Source organism: Cyrtonyx montezumae, unplaced genomic scaffold (genome assembly GCF_038088225.1).
Source record: "Cyrtonyx montezumae isolate F1298 unplaced genomic scaffold, pur_monq_1.0 scaffold_21, whole genome shotgun sequence".
NCBI classification, from domain to species: Eukaryota; Metazoa; Chordata; class Aves; order Galliformes; family Odontophoridae; genus Cyrtonyx; species Cyrtonyx montezumae.
In genome coordinates this window covers 1,326,986-1,341,099 of record NW_027071948.1, presented here as the reverse complement: position 1 = coordinate 1,341,099, position 14,114 = coordinate 1,326,986, and the positions used below count along the sequence as shown (strand labels likewise).

Sequence of the window (14,114 nt, the reverse complement as noted above, 5' to 3'; positions counted from 1 at the left end):
CACGTAGGCAGCCTCGTGTAAATCTCCTGTAAGAGGATATACCAGATTTGTGCTCTGAATTGAGCTGGGGTGAAAAAAAACAAGGGAGGACCATGTAAAAGAGAGCTGGCAGAGAAAGTGTCTCTTCCACAGGAGGCTAGGGGGCACTCTGAAGCCTGGGGGAGTTTCTTAGCTCCTGAGGCACCAGACCTCATTCTTGGTGTGCTTTGGACCCTAGGTAGGTGTCAGGGAAAAAAAAATAAGTCAAATTAGGGGGAAATGATTTAGGAGAGGAAGTGCTGTTTTAATTTTTGATTGCTGTCAAATGATATGGCCTTTTAGCCATAGTTTTGTGTGTTAGCACCTCTTAATAGGACAGAAAGCAAGGGACCAAGCTCAGATTGGTGAGCAAATTCATGAGGAATGAGGGGGAAATAATCTGGTTGTGAGATAAGTGATTTGCTGTGGTCTGGATAGGTTGCTCTTAGGTATCTGGGGCTACACCACTCAGTTTGCCCCTTCCCTTTCACCTCCAGTTTTGGTTCTGATCACTTTTCCTGGAGATGCTTCTCTGCAGGATCTGAAATCCTGCTCTGCCAAGTGTACATCACAGATAGAAACTATGTCCTGGAATGAAGGGCTCGGAAATGGCATCTCTGCTTGCTTCCCCACTGCAGGGGTCTGTGTGCAATGTTGAGTTGCAGAGCATTATCCATTTTGATCGTTGAAAACCAAAGGATTAAGAACTAAAACCATTTTTTATTGTATTGTACAGCAAAGACACTGAAGTTGAGCATCACAGAGAATGAATACATCAGAACTTTATAAAAGCTTCTTAAGCTCTTTAGCATGTTCAGTGAAATGCTTTGTACAGTACTGATCGCCTCCCTCCCCCCCCACCCTCACCCAAAATACATTACAGGTATTTCCTTTACAAAAGGCACCAATTATCCCTCCATGGAGAGCAGCACACACAGGATATTTAGAGAATTTTCCCTACTCTGTTATCATAATAATGATCTGTAAGAAATTGCGCTGTGAATAGCATAGGAACTTCAGAAGCATCCTTGTTTCTGAATAACACTTTCACTCAGAAGGAGAGCTCAGTGCTCTCTTTATGATACAAAGTACATTCTCAGAAGTGCTCCTTCTTTAGGAAGGTCAGGACATTGTCTGCCCACACTGCAGCACTTGAACCAATGACCCAGGGAGTTCATGGAAAGATTTCCCTCGGCAGCTTTGCAGCCAGGAGAGGCGAGGTGGAGGTGAAGGGCGGTCGCTCCAGGTTGCTGCAGAGCTTGGCCCCGTCCTTGGCTTAGAGCCCCGGGCAGGAGCAGCAGATTTGCTACAAATACACAATCCTTCACTGTGAAGGGAAACGACTTAGCAACCTTCATTTCTCATAACAGAAAAACAAAGCCTTCCCCCTCCCACCTTTGGAAAGCAATGTTTCCTACTTCGAAGAGGGATTATTAAATTGCAAGTTCCTCTCTCTCTATATAAATATATATTTTTAAGCAAAACATAGGAATAAAGCAAAGTTCATCTGCAGGTCTACCAGGGTCTCCAGATGGTGTGAGCCACTGCTGCAGTTTTCTGGGCAGGCTGCTTTCTGGCAAGTGCACAGGGTGACCGAGGAGCACTGCGCGTGGCAGGAGAGCGCGTGACGTCTGCACCCATCTGAGCTCTGCAGAAATGCTTGATCAGCTGGGCCTGAGTTTCCTTCTTGGGTTCACAGTAGGATAGAAAATGCATCGCTTCCTTTAAGCACCGCAGGTATCCACTGTTGAAGTCCTGCTCTGGGTTCATGTGAATGAATGCTTGAAAAAGAAAGAAAAAAGCAAATAGAGTAAGATCATTATCAAAGCACGGGACAGTGGCGACTCATGCTTGAAACTTCTGTCAGTAGCCTGAGTCCATGAGCCTTGATCGTGGGCCTGGGTGTGGGGTGAGGCATCCCAGCGATCTCTGGGACAGCAGAGGCCCATGGGAGCACGTGATGGGATGGTGCTGTGTGCTCACCTGGCTCCTGCAGCTGGCTCTGCTGCTTCAGGTAGCTGACGGCCACCTCCAGGATGTCGGCTTTCTCCAGCTTGGAGTTGGGTTGGTGTCTCTGGAACTCCTTCTCCAGGAGCAGCTTCAGCTGCTCGATGCTGCTGTTAATCCGGTCACGGCGCATCTTCTCCACCACTGGCTTCCTGAGCTGTAAAAGAAATGGTGCACTTATTAGAGATTTTCTGGGGCTTGACCTGCTTTGCCTTCTGACCGTTCCCGATACACACAAAGTTCAAGGACGCTTTCTTTTGGTGGGAGATCTTTGCCATGCTGCCTACCTGCTGCCCGCTCATATTCATTTAAAAAATATCTCCTTTGCTGCCTCCCATTTGTATTCCCCAAGGTCATCTTCTCCCTCCTTCTCTTATCTTTTCCCATGTAATGCATGTTTGAAAGAGGCAGTGCCTTGCACAGGGTGCAGACCAGTCCTGACCAGTATGATCCTGTCAGGGGTTCTACTTACTTTATTCTTCTCTTTTGGCACCAGTTTCTCATCCGTGTGGATCATGAGGGCATTACTGGGAGCCATCCCAGGTGCTGTCAGCCCTGGGTGCAGCCTGTCCACGTGGGCTGCTGTGCTGAGCATGAGGCTGTGCTCTGGCAGTGTCCGACCACCTCTATTTATACACTGAAGCATTTAGCAGATATGTGAGTCTGGAGGTTGCTGGTGTTTCCCACAGCCATTCAGCCAATCCAGGCACGCAGCTGCACAATGGGGGAAGCATCCATCAGTGCACGGTGGATTGATCCTAAATGCCCTGGGGAGAATAACCTTCTGCCCACACCGACTGGTGGAGTGTGCAGCCTGGCTCTGCTGCCCAGGGATCTGGGAAAACACTGACCCTCCAGCTGCTTGTCTGTGCTCAGTGGTGTTCCTGAGTCCCTGCATGTGCCAGTCACATGTGTGGCGTGGAGGAGGCACGCTTCTGGGGGAAGGTAGGACAAGAAAGCAGGGAACGCTTTGAGGGTACAAATCAACAGCACCAGGGACATCTCACTACTCTTTCTGAAGGGCACACTTCCCAGCCAGCCTCCTAGCTGCAGTTTGCTGGGACATGTGTGCACGTTTGTACTTGCCCATGCAGTCACTGCACTTTTTTTATTTTTCCTGCAGTCATGCGTGAGCTGATGTGTTATCAGTGTGAAACAATGAGTGTGTTGGCCTGGCATGTCTAAATGCTTTGGGGAGGCTGAAGTCAGGTGGTAGGATGGTGGATAGCTGAATAAAGAGGGAATAGGAATCCAATGGAAATCGTAAAGTCTGTCTCTTTCTAAAGTTCAGTCCCAAAGCCCCAAGCTTGAGAAGGCAGAGATAGGTTGTCCAGGGGATTGAGTACCTGAAGCCTATCTCCAGTTCTCCTGGGATTTGTGGCATGTCATCTTCTCATCACACCCAGGATCATCCCCTGCCTTGCAGTGGGCTGGACCTGCCAAGAGAGCTCAACCAGCACAGTGCTGCCCTGCTGTGTGGTCTTTACCATATCATTATTTCTCTTTTGGAAAATGGAGGTAGTGCTACTTGCTTTTATGTGCATGAAACATTTCACTAAAAAAATAAGCAAGTGTTCCTTTGTGGCAAAGGCAAGAAAGTGAACGAATCTTTGTGGATGCTTTAATTCAACTCTGATTTTGTCTGATTGCAGTGTGTATTGAGGCAGCACTGAAAACAGTCAAAAGCTGCTGGAGCAAAGCTGACCTGCAGGGGACAGAGGTGTGCTCATCTCGCAGCGTGCCACTTGTGCATGGAATACACCTGAGGATCTGGAAGTGGAAACAGTGAGGTGAGGTAAGACAACCAAGGACAACTTATTATTTGGAAATCCTTAAACGAAGCCCAAGTTTGACGAGGAGTTGACAGGATGGAAGGAAGTGTCACTGAAATAGCCAGCTTCATGGTTTTCATTGTAAGGGCCTGAATGGGCTTAGCTCTTTGTTAAGGGCAGATGTTGTCTTCAGAGCCCTTTATTCCTGTGTTGTGGGAAAGCCAGGAGACAAGTCATCTCATGAACACTTTGAACTGGTCAAAGGATTGTGGTACAAGATAAGATACAGCTCAGAGACCATGCCATAGCTTTTGCCAGCTGTCATTAGATGTTGCCCTTTCTTCTTTAGCCTTTGATTGTATTTCCTCCAAAACTTGGTGCCCTGCATTCTCCCTTTTAGCAAGTGAGCACTGGTGTCAGGCCTTGAAGCTAGGAGGTGACAGGTAGGCACGTACCAAGCTGGTTAGATTTAGGAGACTCCTCAGTGTCAGAGGACATCTTTTTCCTGACTCCTGGGAAGCAGGCCTGACCTTTATTGCTGTCTTATAGCTGATAGCCAGATGGTCTTTTGGGAGTTGGATTCTTTCCCTTTAAATCATTCAGGTTCAAGCACCATCACTAATGTTGTGAGTAGTTGCAAGGCACACTTCTATTGTCCCTACAAGAAATGTTATCAATAGGGGAAAAGTATGGGAAACGCAGAGAAATTCAAACCCACACAGCCTGGTGCTAATAACTCCTTTGTGGAGCCTGTGCTTCTGTCAGGGCACTATGAACTCACACAGCTTTTTCACTGAGTAAGGCTGAAAAGCCCGTGTTTTGCCATGCAGGCTGCACTTACTCAGGAATCTGTTTACCAGGAGAAAGGGGCAACGTGGGGCAGGGGGGTGGGGATGCTGGATCACACTTGGGTGGCTGCAGGAGTACTGAGCTCAGCTGCAGCCCTGGCTGGTTGCTCTGCTATGCTGTGCCTCGGGGTGCTCCCTTGGGAAATAGGAGCAGTGCTACTGGACGTTTCGACAGAGCCCTGTTAGGAACTGTGGTGGGTGCTAGAGAGCCTTTCCTGGCATTGTCAGAAGAGGCATTGCTTGGGGATCCTGCCAAACGCCTGTGAGAGCAAAGTGAAAAGGGAACTGTTCTGTGGACTCTCTGCAGGCAGGAGCATGCGGGGCACAGGTTTGCACCACAGGGTACTGTGTTTGAGTGGAATACCAATGTTTCATTATCATACCTTCTTTAGACATTAGAGCCATGGCAAAAAATGTCTTTAATTATGGTAAAATACATTCTTTACATGTTTAACCTCTTAAATTAGGTTTTCCTTAGACCCTGAACTTAATGTATGGCTATTCCCTGGTGCATAAGTTGGCTTTTATCATTAAGAAACATTTGACAAAACGTGATCTGCATTTTCAGGGTTGTTAGAGGCAAAAGCAATTTCTGTAGCTGCTTGTGTGGCTGATGCTGAAATAGTCAGACACCCAATGACATAGTCTTTCTACAATGAGTATTAAAAATAATTAAAAATTAAGAATTTATTATTTTTCTGCCCAACTGAAATTCCCACAAGTCACCTCTCAGCATATTCAAGAGTGCACAAGAGGGATTTATTATTTCCTGGTATATTGACTCTGAAAGGTCTGGGGATTACAGCTGCTTTGCACATGAATAGCTGGAGTGTGTTGTACAAAAGGCATGGTCTGTGGGATAATGGGGTTGGATGTGGGAAAGCGCTGACCCTGGGGGAGAGCAGGCTGGTGCCTGATGGCAGGAATCAATTATGTCTCAAAGGAACACATTGCCCTGGGAGCAGGCTTGGGGGGAGCCACCATATTACGTGTTTACCACCCTCCTTCAGCAACCCTTATAAAACAGTCACAGAAAATAGCCTATCCTTCTGTCTTTATCAGGGGACTCAGCTACACCTTGCTCTGTAGTTACTCCATTAGTGCTCTGTTAGCTATGATCTCAGGAATGCAGTGGTTCCCATCTCAGGAAGAGTGCTTAATTAATCACTCAACTCTAGGAAGGGGAGTGGTGAGGCAGGTGATAGCCACACACCTTCCTGGTATCCATGTGATCGTTCCCTACCTCAAGAACAAATGTGAAAAGTGAAGCTGATTCTTCCTTGTGCTCCAGTGGATTTCTCCCTGGTGTGGCATCCCCTTCCCTCGAGCCCAGCCAGGGCACGTAGTTCCTCTGCTGGTGGCTGTCTGCTGCCATGCTGTGAATGAAATGGGCTTGTGTCAAGTAAATGTCTTGGAGCTCAGAGCTGGCTCCAACCTTGGCACCAGGTGCATTTTGCAGGCTGAGATATGTATTGGACATGTTGAATTGGCAGCAGGATGAAGACATGTCTGCCTGGCAGGGCTTTTGCAAAAGTGAGGTAGCCCACTTTGTAGCTGAGAAGCATGGCAGAGGGACACATGCAGGAACTAAGAGCTCATAAGGTAGAGTTGGATGCCCTCACCATCGTATCATTGTGCAAGGCACATTGTCAGAGTTCAGAGTCAAGGGAATCTTGTGCAACAAGAAGGGCCTCACCCTAAAGAAAAGACAGTGTAGAGAGGATTGTGAATAGGACTGGGACCTGCAGAACACCACCTTGTGTAGCTGGCAGCATGCACTTGTGCCCATGAGCATTTGCAGGCTGTGGGCACGAATCAGGTGTGGAGCCCCAAGAGCTGCTGCTGGGGTCTGTATGTCCAGACACCTTTTACTGTGAACAGTGGTCAGCATGTAACACTGCAGCCACAGACAGGCAGCACTGGATTTTGTTCACTGCAGCAGTATGGATCCTTCTGCATTTCTAAGCCTTGGTTTATCCAGCCCAGCTGCCAAGGACCTGAAATTCTCTTATAAACTCTTCAGCTTCTTACAAAGAGTCGATGTAATTCAGGGCACAGTGTATTGTCCCTTTTGAGGAGTCTCAGTCCCAGAATAGCTGTAACTGCTGGGATGCAGCTGGATGAACTAGGTGGTGCTGACAGACAGCTCTGTGCTAGGACTGGGGACAGCTGCAGTTCAACACTGAGATTTTGGTGAGTCCCTAGGAGCATGAATAAACAAATTAAATCTTGATTTACTTTCCAGAGAGATCAAGTCAATTTCTGTTGATTTGATCATTAACTATTTCCTGATTGAGCATTTGGGTACATTTTCCTTTTCAGCTCTTTTGTCAGCTTGAATACATTGTACTGAATCACATTAGCAAAAGCCACTACTGAACTTGAGTGCAAAGGACTTTAGCATCTGCTGAACTAGGAGGGGCACTGCTCCAAGTGTGGTCCATGCAGGTAATCCCTGTTCTCCCATAGGATGGGGAGCTGGCAGCTATTCAGAGATAATAAAGCCAGTTAAAACAAAAGTGGGCTCTGAGCATCTTTGCAGAACAAAAGTCTTGAATGGACTGCAGCCAGTAGGCTATCTGAAATACTGCAATTTTGGTTTCTCCTTTCTGTCTCATTTTCTGCCTTTGTAAAAAACTTTTCTAATAATACATTCTTAACTCGCAGAGGAGGTTGCTGAGAATTCATTAGTTGTTATTTGTAAAGCGCTTTGAAAATGTAAAGCCAGTGCATTATTCCTGGTCTTGTGGATGCTTTCCATGTTATTAAAAACTGGATTTCAGAAAGGCTTATAGGGGATCAAAACAGCATCCCAAACTTGAAAGGAAGCACGACTGTTAAACCATCAACTGTCGCCTCCCCCTGCAGCCAGATGTTAAGCCCTAAAGAACTGAAGTGGCACAAGGAATTACTTTCCCAAGTTCCCCCAGCTGGGCTGACAGGCCTTGATCAATGGTTTTCTCCACTGTGAGTGCTATGCAGATGGTCTACCCAGAGCAAGGTTTCTGTGAAGTACAAAAGGAAGTCAAACACCATTTCTAATTCAGCTTGTAGCATGGCACACTTCCTTTATCCTCTGCCTGAATGCAGTGAATGGGAGAGCAGTGTGGGAAACTGGAAGGGACTCCAAACTCACACAGTCTGAGTGGCTGTAAGGCACTCCTGTCCTCAGACCACATCTGCCTGTGACAGACGGGAAAAAGAGTAAGAGAACGAAAAATCAGATTATAAAATCCTGCTTGAAGGGGAAAATTAGGTCTGAGTAAAAGGAAGAAAGTGAAGAAAGCCATGCAGAGAAACAGAAATTGTGACAGCTCCGAACGGGGACTGCCAAACAGTGGAGTGGGGAAGAGCTGAAAGGAAATGGCTGAGGAATGAGCTGCAGGAGCAGAACCTTGCTCTTCCACCAGTAAGGTCAAAGGGAATTGTCTCTCTGAAGGCAGCAGATGTGGTTTTGACCTGCACTAAGAGTTCTGACCCACATATTCTTTTTTGCCTCCTTATAAAAGACTGGCTTGTGCTTGATAAAAGTTTGCCACAATGATCGAAAAAAGAAAGTACAGCACATCACCTGTACTGGTACAGCAGGGCACTGCTCCCTAGCTCCACCTGGCACTCAGTGCCATTCCTTGAACAAGCTTGGAAATACTGAGCTTTAAAACACCACCAGTATAGGCCCCATTCAGGCACCCATCACCGAAGCTTTGCATTTTTGCATCTCTTTGCTGCACAGCACTAAGAGCAAAAGATGGTTCTTCTGGACCATGAAGATCTGTACCTTGAGGTACAGATCACCCAGGCCTTATTTTGCCTGAAGAGTTGATGCTTGCTTTTGTGCAGATGTCTTGCTGGTGCTTGCTGGGAGCTTGACTACTATGAAAATTAGCTCAGATTTTATACCAGTCATTCTATGGGGAATGACTTCGTTAATACATATGACCTGTGAAGTGATGTGTGGAGGAACAAAATAGGGAACAATAGACCAGATTCCAGTACTGATATTTGACAGGGGGAAAATTAAGGCTCAGATTCTGCTGGTTAGAATTTGGATGAATTTCTTTGTAGGTGGAGAGGGAATTGTGCACACAGAGATCAGAAAGGAGCTTTGGAGGTACAAAGCCTGCAGGCTGAATGCAGCAGTCTGCTTTGCTCTTTGTGGAGGCCAGAGTTCCCGTTGACTTCAGTGAGGACCCAAATAGTTCTAAAACCTGGATCAGTCCTATTTTTTTAACCTTAGTAACCCTACTATGATTTTTAGGACAAAGCACTTGTGAAATCTAAATTTTGCTGCATTTGCCATTCTCTGAGCCATTGCTCCCAACATTTTGGCATTCTCAATGACTTTCTAACATACTGCCATGGAAGTTGGTGTACCTCTGAGTTTCCCACACCATTTCTTAACTATATTCATTCCTGTCACAAAGGAAGTGTGCCTGACTACAAACTGCATTAGCAACGGTGCTTGCCTCTGCATTATGTTCAGTGGGAAACCCTGCTCCCAAAAGGCCATCTGGGCAGCACGTAGCAGGAGAGAAGCAGTGGGGGCAGTGAGCATCAAGACTTGGGAGAGCAGCAGCATCCTTAAGTCTTCCTTCAGAGCTAACATCTGGCACAGGTTCTGGGGCATTACTCATGCCATATTTCAAACATTCAGATCCAGTATCTTGGGATCCTAGTAAGTTTTCTGTCCAATACTGTGTATGTTTGGAATCGTATTAAAAGGTGTGTGACTGAGAATTCATGATCCTTAGTGTAAAGACTCTGTTATCGTTACTCTAGGGATGATGATGATGATGATGATTGCTTTCTTAGTCTCTTTTCACTTGAGCCACGTGTTGCAGCTGTGAGGTAAGGCAGGGGGCTGCAGCAGCAGTCCTGGTGCAGGCAGCAGCAGCCCCACTGGGCTCTTCTGCCCTCTCTCATGTTCACTTCTTCAGCAGCACACAGCAGATCCCCACCACAGCCAGAGCTCACTCATGTGGTAAGAAAGACGAAGGCAGACCAAGTGACCCAAGTCACACATCTGCTGTGCTATGGGAAGTTCATACATCCTCCCCCAGAATAAAAGTCCTGCAGTGCAGCAACCCTATAATGCAGAGGCTCCTGAGAACCTGAGGTGAGGTTTCAAAGTTCTGTGCTGGGGGTGGTTGCAGGGAAGGTATCTGGCATTGAACACCTGTGTAAATCTAAAACTGGAGTGCCTCTTAGGGCAACTTGCACTGCAAGAGGAAATGTTGGCTTTTAAGGCTGTTTACTGGTGGATTAATCTGGGAAACTGAGGCTGTTTTTAGCAGAATTGCTAGCAGACCCTCCTGATCACAGCATTGCCACATTTATTCTTTGTGCACTTGATTAATGAGCTCAAAAAATGAGTTAGTACTCAGGAGTTTCTCTTTCAGAGAATCTCCCCAAGAGGGATGCACAGAGCGAAAGATTGGATTCAGAGGTGGCATTACATGAGCTCAGAGATAATCCACAAGCTTTGAGGAGAACATGTGAAATGGTGTCACAAAAACTTTCCCACAACTTGACATAAAAGAGTCAGAGCCCAACAGCTGCTGCTCTGTACGCAAAGAAGGGAGCCTATTCAGCAACAGTACAATGGGGATGGAACAGCAGATCCTGGAAGAGGTCATTTAAGCCTTACCTGGGCAAACAAATACATGAGTTGCAGGGTCAGAGAGAAATGTAGACGTGTGTATATGTATTCACGTTAAAGTACGTGCATGATCATATATATATATGTGTCAGTATATAGATGAACACACAAACAGTATTAATGCAGACACAGTATTTATGTAGTACCCTCACTGATTCAGCAAGAGACCCCCAAACATAAACCCTGGCATTACTTTATTGTAATTTGTCTGACAATTCCCACTCCCATGTAGGTCCTTGCATTGAAGCTCTCAGAAAAGGGAGCTGAACTCATGTGATTGCAGTGCACACCTGGTGTGAATCCAGGGCTGGCAGAGCTCAGGTGCATGGCTCGTGGCCTGCTCTGCCCTTCTGCAGCTCTTCTCCGTGCAGGTCTTGGGTGTGTGTGTAGAGAATGCAGAAAACGCTCTGCTGCCATTCCCTGTGGCTGTTTGTGTGTGGCTGGAGCTCATAAATAAGGCATTTGTTTATAGGATGCAAATAACAACACAGTTAACTCTTTCTGAACAGAGACTTTGCAGAAGAAAATAGTGAGGAATCAGAATCTTGATTTCTAACAATTTTATGGGCTCTGTGAATTTGTTTTGAACTCCTTTGTGCACTGACCAAATGAAAGCAGTATGAGACTGAGCTGATCCCCAGATTCAGATATTTCTCTTGGATTGATCTTGCAGATATTTGAAAACAACAGTGAGTGCTTGTGACAGGGCTTGAGAGCACTCCAAAGAGGTGCATAAGATCTCAAGGAAAGAGAACAGTAATCAAAATAGGAACTTTTCTAGATAACTGTGTGTACTCCCATTTAAAGATATTTCTTTGCAGTGAGGCAAGCTGAAAAAGCTGTTTTCTGTTTCACTCGGGCAGAACTAGTGTGCCTGTGGCTTACTTTGAGGACAAGGCATACTGCCTTAAAGACATTGTGCTCTTCATCTCAGGAAGCCAGGAGCTGCTCGTGTGTGCATGTGCATCAGTGCACGCTTCAGCGTGTGCCTCCTGCAGCCCCGGGAGCAGTGTGGCCCCACGCAGCCCGCACGGGGCTGCCCTCCTCCTTCCTCCACACCCGTGGCCCACGGCCTGTGCTGGGAATGCCATTGATCTCAGGCATTAGTCAGCAGCCTTTGCCCATTGAAGGCCAGCTCTTTCCCAGCTTCTGACACGTAATTCTGATCCCTGGCTTTCACGTACCACGCACTCCCCACCTGCTCATCTGGGGGAAGGTCATTATCCCCGGGCTATTCACTGGCACTGGAGCATGCAAGAATAGATGCTTCTCCTATTGTGCTGCCTATCTCTCTGATTGGCCATAGAGTGTGGGAAACTCCACCAAGCTGCAGACCCACAGACTCTCAGGAAGGCTGCAAAGTATAAATACAGGGCAGAGGCAGCTTCCAGCAACACATTTCTCCTGGACTTCCACTCTGAGACATCCCTCTCGGGACAGATGGCTCCCAGCGCTGTTTTCATGGAGCCTGACAACCTGCTGACACCAAAGGAGAAAAACAAAGTAAGTCCAGACTCAGTGAGGCAGCTTGGAGCCATGCTCTCAGCTGTTCTCATGGCAGTTTCTGAAAGCTGAGGAACTGGTCCACATTGTTTAGGAACAGTGTGAAATGACAGAGAGGAGATCTAAAGCGAGTCTCTTTCCCTTTGCTTTTTACAGCTCAGGAAGCCAGTGGTGGAGAAGATGCGCCGTGACCGGATTAACAGCAGCATCGAGCAGCTGAAGCTGCTCCTGGAGAAGGAGTTCCAGAGACACCAACCCAACTCCAAGCTGGAGAAAGCCGACATCCTGGAGATGACTGTCAGCTACCTGAAGCAGCAGAGCCAGCTGCAAATGAAGAGTGAGTATCAAGTTTACTTCTGCCTCTAGTTTACCATAAAGGTTTACAGTTTGTGAATCTCTAGCCATGAACAATTGCTCTAAACTACTTTTTTTTCCCCCTCTCTCTTCCCTTCCTTAGCTTCAGGATCCTTCCATAAAAGCTCTCAGTTTGACTTCAGAGAGGGCTATTCTCGGTGTTTGCAAGAAGCTTTCCATTTCCTCTCTCTTCATAAAGTGCGAACTGAAACACAGACCAAGCTGCTAAGTCACTTCCAGAAGAGCCAGTCAGCTGCTCCAGAGCTCTCCTTTTCCCCCAGCAAGCCCTGCACCCTGAAGCAAGCATCGCCAAAAGCCACTGTTACTCTCTGGAGGCCCTGGTAGTCAGGGAAGCTCTCTTTGTGAACCTTTGCCTTTTAGAGTCCAGAGGAAGAATCTGACTGCATCTGATAGTCCAGCACTGATCCTCTCTTCTGTAGGGTGCATTATTTCCCCATATATTTTATTTATGTGTGAAAAGAATGGCCTGCTTTTGACTTTAAGGGATCCTTTGGCAAAAGCTCAGGCATTCTGTTGTGTGGTATTGAAGCTGTGTGGGTGCTGGTGATGCAGCACGCAGTGTGTTGCCCAGTCTAGGGGCAAATGTCTTCCAAGTGAAGGAGGGTATTTTTGTAAAGTTACGTTTGTGATGGGCAAGAATTGCAGTAGGAGAATTTCACTGATATTGCATGTAAGGGCCATTGGCTTTGCTCTGGTTTGACTGGTTTGCTCAGTCATTCTGGAGGATAAATGTGCAACTTCGGTTCATGCACACGTAATTAAACTCCACAGCCTCCCATTTGCTCATAACGTGTACAGTGTCGAAGGTGATGTTTGCTTTGTCCTGGATTCTTCTTCTTTGATAGTCCTAGTACATAAAGCGTGATGGATGAACTGAAGCTAGGAAACTATGTGGAATATTTCTACTATTTTGCTGCTTTTTCGATTTAGAAAAATAACGTGTTACTGCTTTATGTTAAAGAAAAGAGTAGATAAACTGCTCGTTTGGTCAATGTTATATATTTTGGGTGTAAGTTATGCTTTTTCTAGCATCTTCATTATAATAATGACTTTTTGTCTGTATTAAGTGGTGTAATTCATGGTGGATAGTGTTTCTCCCATTGCTGGGACAGCCCTGCGGCTTACGTGCATACTGTGTATGCGTCTCTGTGTTTGTAGAGAAATAAAATGCATCTGTGTGCAGCTTTCCTCTGGGTCCTCTCTTCTCTGGGATATGTAGCCATGTGGGTCCCTGAGAAGCACTCACACGTCAGACTTAAAGAAGTTTGGTATTTTTTAAAGCTGAAGGAGCTCCCCTTCGTGTCTGTGTATTCTCATGACTCCCATCACACGACTGCCTTACACCTTCACCCCCAGGAGGTAAGCAATTGTTACTTGCATGTTCTCTTAGCTGAATCATATAGAGCTCCTCCTTAGGCTCTGCCCCTCCCAAAAGCTCACCTGGGCCACTCGAACCCAACCATCAGCTGGGATCTGAGTCTGTCCTGCACTTCTCTCACCTGACACTGACAGGAAACAGCCGTGATCACATCAGTGCTGTGCGTCCTCTAATGCCTTCTAATTTCTTCTCTGAGAGCTCAGAGTGTGGAACACAGATGCTTCTGAAACAGCGGTGTTTCACAACAGGAAACATCCACAGGCTGCCCCACAGCTGGAAACAGCTTAGTGCAGAATGTGTGGCATCAGTACTGATCATGGTAATAAAGCTGTGCCTATGCAAGCCCTGTGAAGGACTTTGAGAAGCGATGAATGTAATTCTGCAGTTTGTTTGTGACAGCAGGTGGAGTTCTGGCTGGAAATCTGTTATCCAGTTATGTTAGCCAGAAATCTCAGGCTCCCTGCTGGTGCAGGTTTTCATCTGTTATGACCAGGAATGGTTCGTTCTGCCACGTGCTATCGCTACCTTATCCTGTCAGCGCTTTTTAGCTCAGT

General features: G+C 46.7%; 2 protein-coding genes across 3 annotated transcripts; one reads left to right on the top strand and one right to left on the bottom strand.

The window, feature by feature from the left end:
* Positions 1-1,533: 1,533 nt before the first annotated feature.
* LOC136049488 (transcription factor HES-5-like) lies at positions 1,534-2,620 on the bottom strand. The gene is made up of 3 exons (XM_065737786.1): positions 2,498-2,620; positions 2,002-2,182; positions 1,534-1,799 (listed from the first exon to the last, which is right to left on the bottom strand). The coding sequence occupies exons 1-3, from the start codon at positions 2,618-2,620 to the stop codon at positions 1,534-1,536; spliced, it is 570 nt and encodes a 189-aa protein (XP_065593858.1).
* A 1,064-nt stretch (positions 2,621-3,684) lies between these two features.
* LOC136049571 (transcription factor HES-5-like) lies at positions 3,685-12,656 on the top strand. Of its 2 annotated transcripts, none has more exons than XM_065737913.1 (3): positions 3,685-3,820; positions 11,964-12,144; positions 12,265-12,656. In XM_065737913.1, exons 2-3 carry the CDS (start codon positions 11,988-11,990, stop codon positions 12,504-12,506), a joined length of 399 nt encoding a protein of 132 aa, XP_065593985.1. In that variant the 5' UTR covers positions 3,685-3,820; positions 11,964-11,987; the 3' UTR covers positions 12,507-12,656. The 2 variants fall into 2 exon arrangements, with proteins under 2 accessions (XP_065593985.1, XP_065593984.1); XM_065737912.1 differs by lacking the exon at positions 3,685-3,820 and adding an exon at positions 11,381-11,807.
* The last annotated feature ends 1,458 nt before the right edge of the window (positions 12,657-14,114 follow it).

Coding starts and splice junctions, on each gene's coding strand:
- LOC136049571 (XM_065737912.1), top strand. CDS start 11,745: ATGGCTCCCAGCGCTGTTTTCATGGAGCCTGACAACCTGCTGACACCA. Junction 11,808..11,963: donor CACCAAAGGAGAAAAACAAA/GTAAGTCCAGAC, acceptor TGCTTTTTACAG/CTCAGGAAGCCAGTGGTGGA. Junction 12,145..12,264: donor GAGCCAGCTGCAAATGAAGA/GTGAGTATCAAG, acceptor TCCCTTCCTTAG/CTTCAGGATCCTTCCATAAA.
- LOC136049488 (XM_065737786.1), bottom strand. CDS start 2,620: ATGCTCAGCACAGCAGCCCACGTGGACAGGCTGCACCCAGGGCTGACA. Junction 2,183..2,497: donor TGCCAAAAGAGAAGAATAAA/GTAAGTAGAACC, acceptor TTTCTTTTACAG/CTCAGGAAGCCAGTGGTGGA. Junction 1,800..2,001: donor GAGCCAGCTGCAGGAGCCAG/GTGAGCACACAG, acceptor TTCTTTTTCAAG/CATTCATTCACATGAACCCA.